General features: G+C 40.8%; 1 protein-coding gene across 1 annotated transcript in view; it reads right to left on the bottom strand.

Annotated features, from left to right (window-relative positions):
• The window catches only part of SVEP1 (sushi, von Willebrand factor type A, EGF and pentraxin domain containing 1), a 227,539-nt gene extending 214,873 nt beyond the window's left edge, over positions 1-12,666 (bottom strand). Inside the window, exon 1 of the mRNA XM_015117116.3 lies at positions 8,965-12,666. Coding sequence (XP_014972602.3) covers positions 8,965-9,495 — 531 coding nt within the window. The 5' untranslated portion in view covers positions 9,496-12,666. The remainder of the gene's footprint in view (positions 1-8,964) is intronic.
• Positions 12,667-12,941: the final 275 nt, after the last annotated feature.

Below are 12,941 nucleotides of genomic sequence, written 5' to 3'. Positions count from 1 at the left end.
TACTTAACTTGGTGTTACTACTTTTTCTTAGTAAATAACTCAATTATGCAATAAGTCCTACTAAGAACTCCCTTAAATTTTTTTCTCTATCTTGTAGGAATTAAAATTTTTCTTATTAATTTCAAATTATATTTATTCACATAAAACAAGGTAGTTATCACTATTTCAATAGATGTAGTAATTAGAATCTATCTTCAAATTTACAGCTTACACATTTAGTGCATCTATGAAATAACTATGTGCTCTGAACTTGAAAAATCTTTATTGCTTCACCCTTTACAGAAATAAACTATTAACTTCCTGAATGACCCCATGAGAAAGACACATAGGGGAGAAGATGAATACTTTAAAAATCTTTTCATATAGATGGATAAGGGAAAATGCATCTACTGATGGTTCACATATTGCATTTTCTGAGTGCTATCATTTATTTCAAGCGAAGCACTGTAACAACATTCATGCTAAAAAACAACTTTCACAGAGTTTTTCCTATCCACAGCTGACCTCTAAACCGAAGCAGGTTACTGGATGGAAGCGAACACTGACTCTATGCCGGAAATCCAGTCTTCATATGGCCTGGAGAGATTTAGAGAACAGTCTTTAAAATCTATGGGAAATGCAGAGACAATCCATAACAGGAAATTCCTTTCAATGTAGACATGTCTTCACCTGGCAGCTTACTAGAGAAAAGCTGAAGAAGAACTATATCTTCCTGAGAAATGTTCATTTGTATTTATCAAATTAACATTAAAGTATTAATTTTATTTTGTAGTATACAATTTTCCCTGTCTCTATCAGTATCATCTTTTATTTGTGAGTGAATTTCATATTATTTAGAAGCTTCTGACTTCTGGGAAACTAAGATAAAAAGTTTCTGTTGCACGTGTGTGTGTGTGTGTGTGTGTGTGTGTAGACAGTCTTGATCTGTCGTGCAGGCTGGAGTGCAGTGGCGCAATCTCAGCTAACTGCAACTTCTGCCTCCTGGATTCAAGCGATTCTCCTGCCTCTGCCTCCCAAGTAGCTGGGATTACAGGTGTGCAGCACCACTCCTGGCTAATTTTTGTAGTTTTAGTAGAGATGGGGTTTCACCATGTTGGCCAGGCTGGTCTTGACCTCAGGTGATCCACTGCCTCAGCCTCCCAAAGTGCTGGGATTATAGGCACGAGCCACCACACCTAGCTAAGCTTAGCATCCACATTTTCCTTCTTTTTCAGCAATAAAGCTCCATAAAACTAAAGGTAAGCATGAAACCAAGTGTTCCCCAATGAGATCTATGTGGAAGTACTGCACGGACTGCCACAGAGTCTCCTTAAGATTGTGACTGTCTCTGTCCTTTTCTCCTTCTTGGCATTTGGAATGAGTCCCCGATGGTAGGAGCTCCAGTTGCCATCTGAGACCATGAGGTGACCTGAAGATGATGGAGCAGAGCTGAAAAGAGGGAACTGGATCCCAGAAGACTTTTCAGACCTGTCATTTTCCCTCTGAATTTTCTACTCAAGGCTTAATTTAAGAAAGAAAGAGGCCGGGCGCGGTGGCTCACGCCTGTAATCCCAGCACTTTGGGAGGCCGAGGCGGGCGGATCACAAGGTCAGGAGATCGAGACCATGGTGAAACCCCGTCTCTACTAAAAATAGAAAAAATTAGCCGGGCACAGTGGCGGGCGCCTGTAGTCCCAGCTAATCGGGAGGCTGAGGCTGGAGAATGGCGTGAACCCGGGAGTCGGAGCTTGCAGTGAGCCGAGATTGTGCCACTGCACTCTAGCCTGGGCGACAGAGCGAGACTCCATCTCAAAAAAAAAAAAAAAAAAAAAAAAAAAAAAAAAAAGAAAGAAAGAAATGTCCATTATGTTTAAGCTAGTGGTACCTCAGATTTTCTATTAGATCCAGCTAAGCTACTCCTAGCCACTTCATTCATTCTAGTTTATATCATCTAGGGGGTTAACATCATCTCAACCTCTGCCATTGATTGTTCCATGTCAGGCCATGAAATAGCAATCAAGGACCACAAAATGAAACTCCAAGTGCCAAGGTGGGGACTCCAATGAGCTGAAAGAATACACACCCAGAATTGCTACAATTTGCTAAGAGTAAGCCAAAAAGCCAGAGTTTTGAAAACATGCTATCTCCTGATTTTAAAATGTGTGATTAAATTAGACACACACACACACACACACACACACACACACACACACACACGCCAAGTGAAATGCACCCTTGGAATGAATATGACTTTACAGCCATGGTTTACATTCTCTGGGTTACACTGTTTGGCTTTACGTCTTGTGTAACAGTTTAGCAACCCTGGACATGGAATCCCCTACCTCTCCCTAGCTTTTGATACCTACCTCCAGATGTAATATAGTAAGATACAGAGAAAGAGGGGTTACAAAAAGACCAGGTGATAAATCAGAAGACTGGATAGACAGTCTTTGGCATTTACTTAGCTATGTGATTTGTGTGTAATTATGGTCATTGTTAAGAGAAATTCTCTCTATGCACATTTGTATCATTAGGTCATTGGTGGAGAATTTTCCTACCCTTTGGCCACAGCTGTGAGGGAGGACAAAGCAGTTGGCTCTCTCCACTTGTCTAAGCATTCACAGTCTTTGACCAAGCATTTTCATGATGTATTTCAACCAAACAGAATATAACACTGGCAGCCAATAATAAGAAGTGCCTTTAACAGTAGCAGTAGGTACACATTCTTATTACATACCAGTGTCGTATATGCAGGAAATAACAAAACTAATAAACAAAATACATGTAATGCGAGATTAAGAAAAAAATTGAATTCGACATTTAAGAATTATTCACTCTCTCTTGAAATTAAAAATTTTAGGCCAGGCACAGGGACACACACTCGTAATCCCAGCGCTTTGGGAGGTCGAGGTGGGCATATCACTTGAGCCCAGGAGTTCGAGACCAGCTTGGAAAACATGGCAAAACCTCATCTTTACTAAAAATACAAAATTTAGCCAGGTGTGATGCTGAGATGGCGCCACTGCACTCCAGCCTGGGTGACAGAGGGAGACCCTCTCTCTCTCTCTCATAAAAAACCCCAAAAAACAAAAAATGAGTACTACTTTTTTGCCTGGGAAATACATGTGAGGTCTGGAATTGTTGTAGGTACTGAGGATTTATTTATTCATTATTCATTCATTCCATTCCATTCTATTCCATTCCATTTATACTTCTAAAATTCTGATAAGGTTGAAAAAGAGATTCCTATGTAATACTAGAGATGATTTGAGAATTGTTCAAAAGCTTAGAAGCACAAAAGAGAGAACATTTCCAGACGTACATTTGGAAATATATCTTTTCAGCATAAAGAACTTAGCTGCTGCAACAGTGAGCGATTCTTGATGTTAAAACTATCCTCTGAGTGTGGAACAACTGAGTCCACTGCAGATTACATAAGTGCCCCCACCCCTTCCTATAGAAAAGAAGAACCCAAACTTTCCTTATTGCTTCAGCACTGGGGCCATCAGAGACCACTGCAAAACATACAAAGGCTATTATCAGCCTATTGTATGAACAAACTCTAGTGGCATCTCACAGATCTTCAGGGTTTGTTAGAAAACATAAAAGGAGACACTTTCTTCCCATAAGCCTGGGAGAGAAGATTAATCTCTAGGTAAAGGTATGAATATCTACCAGTGTGGACACATCATGGATGAGGCTCTTTCCCTGAGCTAGGAAGCACTTCTGCCCATGTATTCCCAGTCCTCTGACCATCTAAAGCTTGGATGTTTGGCGAGACAGCACATTCTCCACCAGAGGATCACATTTCTGGAATTCTGGAACAATGAGGAAAGCAGATTTTTTTTTTTTTTTTTTCTCAAAGGAAGCTTCATGCTATGTTTGTTTAACGGATATTTCGCAAAAGCAAAGTGGAAAATGAGGGGCTCTGGTTTTATTTTGATGTGAAATATGTAGGATTAAGAAGAGCCTGGCATTCACAGTGGGGCCAATCCAAACATACTTACTTTAGGAAAGGTAAGTTATAAACACATGGCAGGAAGTAAAACCAAGAAGAAGGTCGTTATGAGGTAATTACTCCCCTGCAACAAACAGTTGAAGAGCTTTTTGTTAATTCTGTAAAAGGATTTCATGTAATTAAGTTCAAGGTGCTAAACTTTCCCGCAGGCTATTGATTGTGTACTAATTACAGAATTCACTGCTTTAGTCCTTGTGCTCTTTGAAGAGTGCTATGGGGTGGTGTCTGAAGAGAAAACGTCTACACTGCATTTTACCCATTCAAATCAGGTGTGATAATCGTGAGTACCCATTCATATACTACCCCTCGAGTTGTCCAATTCTGACACCAAATAATAATCATTTAAAAAGTGAAGCAACACTGTTATCCTTTTTGTCTGGTCAGTCCCATCTGCTGAGAAATAACAGCAAGTTTCATGTTGTTCAAGAAAATTCTACATCTCCCAGTTTTTACATAAGAGGAATCAGATGTCTCCCTGAGGGGTAACTGTGTGCTTGCGAGGTGTGCCTATGCACCATACATGTTTATGTGTTTGCCTGTGATTGTGTCAGGACACAGTTGTGTGAGCATTCAGTTTCAAACAGAAAAGCTTTGAAAAACTAATTTTTCCAGGGAGTAATTAATAAACTCAAAAATATCCCTGTGATTTTCAATTTCACACAAAGGCTAGGTCACAATCAGTTATAATATTACCATTCTGCTCACATGCGGGAATCTGATGAATGATCTCATTTCCATGGTGAAATGTACAAAGTTTCAGGTCAAAACTCACACAAGACAGCTTATCATTTTCAAACTAACTTGGTCGCTAAATGCTTCTGCCTGATCCCTATGCAAAAATTCAAGCCTCAACCAACACCATTTCTAAACGTTGGTCGTCTTCTACCAATTTTCTCTAAATCTTATATTTTAGTTATATCTAAGAATGCTCATCAGAGGCTTGGAAAAGTTACAATGAAGACATGTAAGCTTCCAGTTTAGACAGGGACTGAGCCAGCTGACCTTCTTTTGTACCTTCTTATAGCCCAACCAAAATGAGAAAAAATAAAAATAAAAATGAAGTCAAAGGGAAGACCAGCTAATACAAACTTTTGAGAAATCCCTGCTTGTTAGATTACAAATGGATCCAGGTTGAAGAGCAGCACTGGGAACCTTGTTGGCAATTTCACTTTCCAAGACAGGATGTAGTACTTGGAAGGGGAAAGCTGAAGACAGAGTAGGTCTTGAGGGGAGCACTGTGTACTCGACTCATTACCCATTTTACTGTTTTGGATCAACATTCTCAGAGGCCCTGGGCAAGTCTGGCCAAGCCAAACAGAGGAGCTGGTACCTGGCAGGTTTTTCCCTGATGCAGCAGGGTTCTTCCTTGATGGAGTAGACCATGGCATTAGGAATAAGGCCAGCCTTCAGGACCTCATGAGTATTTAGAGCGGAGACCAGGTCCAACAGGGAACAAGAGCTGCAAAACTATACCCTGCATGGCGTGACTGCTTCAACACACAGAGAGCATTTTTAGGGTAGCTATTTCATCTCTTAAAGGCAAAAGTCTTTAAACCTTCATAAACGATGAAAACAGCACAAATGAAAAGAAAAATAGATCCAACAGACTAACAAAACATTTGTTGCTATCACCTTAAACAAAATTAAAGCACTGAGAAAAAATATTTGCCACATACTTGGGTCACTGACAGCTCAGGGTTAATACCATTAAGATTTAAAGAGCATTTGCAAATCAATAAGAAAGAGAGCCATCCCCAGTTAAAAACTGGATAATAATCCTCAAATATCTTAATGGGCATTCAAAAAAAAGGAGCTATATGTGGACAATAACATATTTTTTCAATATTCAGCCTCACTAATAGGGAAATGCAATTTAAAATGGGACTCCATTTCTCACTTAGAAAGTCGGGGGGTTGGGGGTGGAATCTTCAAATGATATTAGCCTGCACTGGCTGGTCTGCACCCCAGGTCCTGACACTGTCACTGCATGTGGAGGGCAGGTTGGCACCATTTTCTGCAGAGCAACTTGACACATGTATTAAATGCCTTAAAAAACATGAATATTCTTTGGTGCAATAATGGCACTTCAAGAATCTGCATTAAGGAAATGATTAGAGATATGGGCAAAGATTTAGTTATACAATGTTTGTAACAGTGTAAATATATAATAATAGGTAGTCTCTCTCTCTCTCACACGCACACACACACACACACACACACACACGAAAGCACATTCTACAGTGGAAAACTGTATGACCATGAAAAATAATGATAGTAGAAATACGTTCCTTATTTTGGAAAGAAGACTGAAATATATGGTGGGAATACAAAGTCAAATTACAAGAGGATGTACAATTGAATCCTTTTTTCTGGGTAAACATAATTTATGCATAATATATGTATGAAAACATGTCTGTTACCTAGACAACTGAATAAAGTCAAGGAAGCTATGTACCAAACTATGACAGTGTATTTCCAGGAAATAGTTTTCCTGATTATTTTATTTTCTACAATAAGCATTTATTATCAGCAAAATAAAATGTATATAAAAAGAAAAAAAAAGAATCAAAGAGGCTTCAACAAGAATCCAAACATAGAAGGCATATTTTTAAAAATAAATGTTTCTATACATCAAGAAAAGTTGTGTGAAATTTAATTTTAAAAGATGCTATTCATGACAGTAATATTGAACAAAATATATTTGTATATAAATATGAAAAATACATACAGGACTTAATTTCTAAAAATCTACAACTTTGTTAAGGATTATGCATAAATGTATATGTATAAAGAATATGCATAAATGCTATTAAGCAAATTATATGAACCAAATAGTGCTGGGTCAACTGCTAATTTATTTGAAAAATAAAATTAGACATCTTTGTCATACTATGCACAAAAGTAAGTTCCAGATGGATTAAACTGTTAAATAGAACACTATTTCTCTGATTTGGGAAATGAGAAGGCTATTCTAAGACTCTGAGAAAATATAAGGTCTTACACTTTTGAAATGGAAGAATTATTACTATAAAATATAAATAATCCCCAAGTTAATTAAATATTTTCTATATTGAAATCAAAATCCTTATTGACTTCATTGGTAATATGTAAAAATGAATTTAAAATTCATATTAAATAATAAGTGGGTATTAACTAGAAAAAGAAGAGATGTTTAAAAAGGAGAATTTGCACTACCAGATACTTAAATATGTTGTAAAGTTACAATAGTTAAATCATTTTAGCAATGATACAAATGACATAGAAAATGGGAGGAAATAGAAAGCCAGGAAGAGATCAAATACCCATAAGCATTTACCACATGTAAAACATGACATTCAGTTAAATTGGAAAAGGACAGATGGCTATTAAGCAAGTAGTGCTGGAACAACTGGTTAACTATTTATTGTTAAAAATTAAATTAGACCTCTTTGTCATACCATACACAAAAATAAATTCCAGATGGATTAAGCTGCTACATGGAAAACTATTTCTCTGATTTGGGAAATGAGAGAGCTATTCTAAAACTATGAATATAGGATCTTAAGGAAAATGTTTGATAGATTTGAGTGTATAAAAATGTAAACCATTCATCTAACAACATTTCCATAAACAAAAATAAAAGGCAGTGAACTGGAAAAACATTTGCAGCATATACACAAAAGAATTACTGGCCTCATATATAAAGAGCTTTGGCAAATCATTAAGAAAAAAAATAAGCCAATGTGCACTATAATGGCAAAATGGGCAAAAACTATGATAATTATCAAAGGACAAAATACAAATGTCCAGTAGATGTACTGGAAAATGTTCATCCTCAAAAATCAAAAATGTGTATTTGCTAAAACGATGCCTCTATCACATCTTAAATTGACAAAGATATTAAAAGATAGTATATGATATTGGTGAATATGTGACAAATTTACTGCTGATATACTCTGCTGATGAGAATATAAATTTATACAACCCTCCAAGGGAGAAATGGACAATATGTATCAAGAAGTTACAAATGTTCCTAACCTTTAGTTCGAGAACTCTTAGAGAAATTCTTCCTAAAGATGTAAACAAAAGAGTCCACAAATATTTATGTTCACGATAACTTAGTAAGGAAAAATCCTAAGTGTCCAACAATAGATGATTGTTGCATGCAATGGAATAGTATGCAGCTAATGTAGAACATTTTAATTAGGATATAACAAATGAAAAATGTAGGCTACAAAACAGCAAGATACCAATTTGGTTAAAAGTATGAATGGATGCACATACTGGGCAACTGTTCAACAACCTGCAAACAATGGCTTTTTTAAAATGATGAAATTTTAGGTTTTTCTTTTTTCCCTTTCCCTCCTTTTTGTTTAATTCATTCTACAAACACTGGTTTGCTATATGTGTTAGAATTTCTATATGTTCCTTTTTTCCCCACTGAATATGAATTAATTTGTAACCAGAAAAACAGACACATTTTATAAAAGTCCGACGTCCCAAACTGACTTCCTCTTCCAGATGTTAAAAATCTAATAGAGGATTGGAGCAAAAATAGGAAGGGCAAGAATCTTACATTGAAAGCATAACATAACTTTAAAAAGAATTGGGGTTACGCTCAGATCACTCCATGTCCTACCTTTAGAAACACTTTGTAAACCATACTCACCTGTTTCAGCTTGGATGCCTCTGCTCCTACAAATATGAATGTGATTAGCGTCTCAAGGATCCCTTCCTAACAGGTCCTCAAAGCCAACTATTTAAGGAACCTGACATCTCTCTAAGCGTTTAAAAATCCGTTATCCCATTGGAGCCCCCACAATAATAACAGGGGGGTTAGCTATGACTCTAGTTTTGTGGATGGGGACGCCGGACTTGGGGAGGTTATGCCTTGCCCAGGACTGAACCCCGGGTTAGAGACGGGCAGGCAGCGGTGAGTGGGAAGGGCCTGGGGACTAGGGCCGGGGCCGGGAGGGGCGGGCACCTTACCGCGGCTTGCTGGAAGGCGCCCTTGGTGTAGGTGCCGCCACCCCGGTAGGAGATGGCAGGGATCTCTTGGAGGAGCAGCGCGCACTTGTGCTGGCGCGCGCGGCGGGTGGAGATGTAATCGACGCGCGGCACCACGTAGTTCTTGGACGAGAAGGTCACGATGGCCACGCGCGTGGCCGTGGGCACCACGGGGAAGTCGGACAGCAGCTTGCGGACGAACATGAGCTCGCTGCGGAAGTTGACTTCGCCCACGCTGGACGAATCATCCACCAGGAAGACGAGCTCCAGGCGCTCGCTGAGCTCCCGCAGCCGCCGCACGCGTCGCCGGAACGCCTGGCCCAGCCGCTCCACTCTGCTCCCCGCCGCTTCGTCTCCAGGAGCCGGCGGCGCTGGGAGACTCCCGGGGGCCCCCGGCGCGGTCTCGGGGAAGAGGCGGAAGCTGAAATTGCGCGACGGGGACATCTGCTGAAAGGTCGCCCAGCCCGAAACGAGCGCCAGACCCCAGCAACAAAAGGCCAGGCGAGGCCACATCGCGCTGGAGACAGAGCGGCTGCCCCGGAGCGCAGGCGTCGGCTCCGGCGGGAAGAGGCGCCCTGCGGCCCGACTCGCAGAGGGGCGTGCGCGGAGCGGGGCGCGGGGCAGCGGCCAAGAGCCTCAGCGCCCTTTCATCTGACACTGGGGACAGACACAATCCAGACTCCTCAGCAGCTCGGAAACTCCGGAGGGAACGCCGCGCGCTCTCTACCCCTCTCGCTCTCCTCTTTTTTTCTTCCCTCTCTCCTCCTCCTCTCTCTCCCTGAAGCCTATAAAATGTTTGAAGGAAAGGGGGCAGTCAAGAAAAATCTCCCGCTTCCCTCCTTCTCTCCCTCTCTCCCTCTCCCCGCTCCTGACTCCTTTCTGTATCTCTGACTCTATCTCCCTCCTCCCCCTCTCATTCTCCTCCCGGGATCAAGCCAAAGGCTCGGAGATTCCATGACACCAGAACCCCGCGTCTGTCAGGCTGTCAACATTCCCGCAGCAAGCGCACCAGCGCCGAAGCCCTGATTGATCCCATATGTCTGGCAGGAGCTGCAGAGGAATTCACTGGAGATGGATCCAGATACCGAGAGTGCCACAGTAATTGGAAACACTTTGTAGACGAAAACATAGACGCGGGCTGGCCAGGGAGTTGAAAGCATCCTTTGAAAACTGCTTGCTCACCTTTTGTGTTTCTCTTCCCCCATTCAGTGTCCCAAAGCCCTCACCAAATAGATGATTGTACAATTTTCCTGATGGGGATTTCTAATCAGTGGTGTGTGTGAGCGTGCAGACCCTTGAGGGCCCCCTCAGATCACACCATAAAGGGGTTGCATCTAACCTTATGCATTCCATAGGGATGATTTGTCATGGTGCTTCAGTCGTGAATTTATTCATTCTTTCCTGATTTTAACAAATACTTTTTGAATGCCCATTGTGTGCCAGGAGCTATGTGAGGCACTGTAAATATAAGGAACAAAAATTGACACGGATTCTATCCTTAAGGAACTTAAACGGTAACAAGTCAGGTGACCATTAACCAGATAGTAACATACAAAATATATGTAATGACAACTGACCATGCTAAATAAAGGAGAGTTTAGGTAGACAGACTTGACCTTGGAGAGGCCGGAGAAGCCTTCTCTGAGGACGGAAAGTTTGTGCTGAAATCTGAAGCATGAGTAGGGGGTCCCTGTGCTGTTGATCTATTTCAACAGATAAGATCGACCTGGCTTTGAATGATACCGGGCATATATCTGCTTTGAAACAAGTTGCTACCTGGGGTGGTTTTTCCCAAAGCAGGACCCCCAAAGGGGATAGCGCACGGGTAAAGGAAAGGTGCACTTTGCATGAGGGTGGGACCTTTGGTTAAAAGATTCCAGCTAGGAGTCAGGAATCCTGTGTAGATCAGCCTACAGTTATGTAAACCACCTGAACTGAGTCACTTCCAATCCTTGGCTCAGCATCAGTATCTATTTCATGATGGAATTCAGTGATCTCAGTTTCCTCTGTTTCTAATAGTGAAAGATTTAACTCCATCTGTACTTACCAAAATACTTTCAGTGACAAGCATCACAATGTATTGGTTAATACGTTAGGGCTCTGGCATCAGTTTTCCTGGGCGAAATCATGACTCTGCCATTTACTAGTTGTATAGCCTTGATTCAGTTTGTTCATTTGTAAAATGGAGTAATAACGGTAACATATTAAGGGCTGTCGTAAGGATTAAGTCATAAAAAAGTAAAATTCTTAGGACAGTGCTTGGAACATAGGAGGTACTCAATAAATGCTGGCTGGTTGCTCTTATTGCCACCTTTAATCATGAATGTTCTTCAAATTATTTTCCTAACAATACTTTATTGACCACCTACTATGTCCCAGCATGTAAGATACTGAGGATTTAAAGGTGAAAAAGACTGAGTTCCAGTCCTCCAGAAGTTAAAAGAACATTAGAAAAGAACATAGATTTGCAAACAATTACAAAGCAGTAGGATGATTGCAAAAGCAGAGAAGAAGGAGCAAGGAGGAGAAAGATCTCATTCTTCCTGGGAAATGAGTAAGACCTCATTTGAGTTGGGACTTTTTTTTAAAAAAAGAGAATGGTTTTCCAAATTTCGTCTACTCTGTGTTATTTAAAACACATCATCAAGCCCTTTATGTGCAAAGCACCGTGGCATCTGCAATGTGTGCCATCTCCTGTGTTCCCCGCACAAACCAAGGAGGTATGCAATTGCTTTAGAACTCTTGCTGCAAGTAAGTGGCACCCAGTGTCTCCTCATTTAAACAAAAAGGGGTTTCTTTGTTCCTATAACTAAACTAGGGAAAGAGCAGAGGGTAGAGCTGGTCTCAAAAAGGCTTGGAAAAGTAAATTAAAAATAGGTCTTTAATTTTTCTCTCACTTTGGCTTCTCTTTGGATGCCACATTTAGTCTCTTCTTCAGATTTATAACCTGAGAAAGACTTTTACCCCACAAACTCAAGTTAATAGTATTTTGAGAGGTCTGCCATAGGCCTAGGCACATTCAAAGCTCTCTGGATAATTCTGACACATGCCCTGAGGGTGAATGCCTAAGAACAGCACTCTGGCATTGTGTACCTCCAACAAGATGAACAGTCAGGCCTATGTTACTTATCCTCATGGTAAGAGAATGGGGACACATCAATTAGAGAAGTCCTGCCTGAGTGTTATTAAGACTGCTGCTCCAACTCTTGCCACTGCTTCCCAGTGCTCTGTAGTCCCTTCTACTCTCTAGTCTAAAGCAGTGGTTCCCAGCAGGAGGAATTTGCATGTCTCACTCCCAGGAATCTTAGGCAATGTCTGGAGACATTTGGCGGATGAGGCAGTACTACTGGCATCTAGTGTATAGGGGTAAGGGGTGCAACTAAACCTCCTACAATGCACTAGCAGCCCCCACAACAAAGAATCATCTAGCCCCAAATGACAATAGTGGTGAAGTTGAGAAACTTGGGCCTATACCACAGTAATAGATGCAGAAGATGATAAAAACTTGTTAGACTAAAAATTAAGATTAGAAAGGCTGGGCACAGTGGCTCACACCTATAATCCCAGCACTTTGGGAGGCTGAGGTGGGTGGATCATTTGAGGTCAGCAGTTGGACACCAGCCTGACCAATATGGTGAAACCCTGTCTCTACTAAAAATACAAAAAAAAAAAAAAAAAAAAAAATAGCTGGGCATGGTGACACATGCCTGAAGTTCCAGCTACTCGGGAGGCTGAGACAGGATGATCACTTGAACCCAGGAGGTGGCAGTTGCAGTGAGCCGAGATCGCACTACTGCACTCCAGCCTGGGCGACAGAGTGAAACTCTGACTCAAAAAAAAAAAAAAAAAAAAAAAAGAAAGAAAGAAAGAAAGAAAAAGCAACTTAAAGGTATAGAAATGACAACATGGACCTGAAGTGCAAAAAAACCTATCCTGACTTCATCTCATGAAATAAAGAC

This window comes from Macaca mulatta, chromosome 15 (genome assembly GCF_049350105.2).
Source record: "Macaca mulatta isolate MMU2019108-1 chromosome 15, T2T-MMU8v2.0, whole genome shotgun sequence".
NCBI lineage: Eukaryota > Metazoa > Chordata > Mammalia > Primates > Cercopithecidae > Macaca > Macaca mulatta.
The sequence above is the reverse complement of the archived record's forward strand: the minus strand, read 5'-3'. Positions and strand labels throughout refer to the sequence as shown.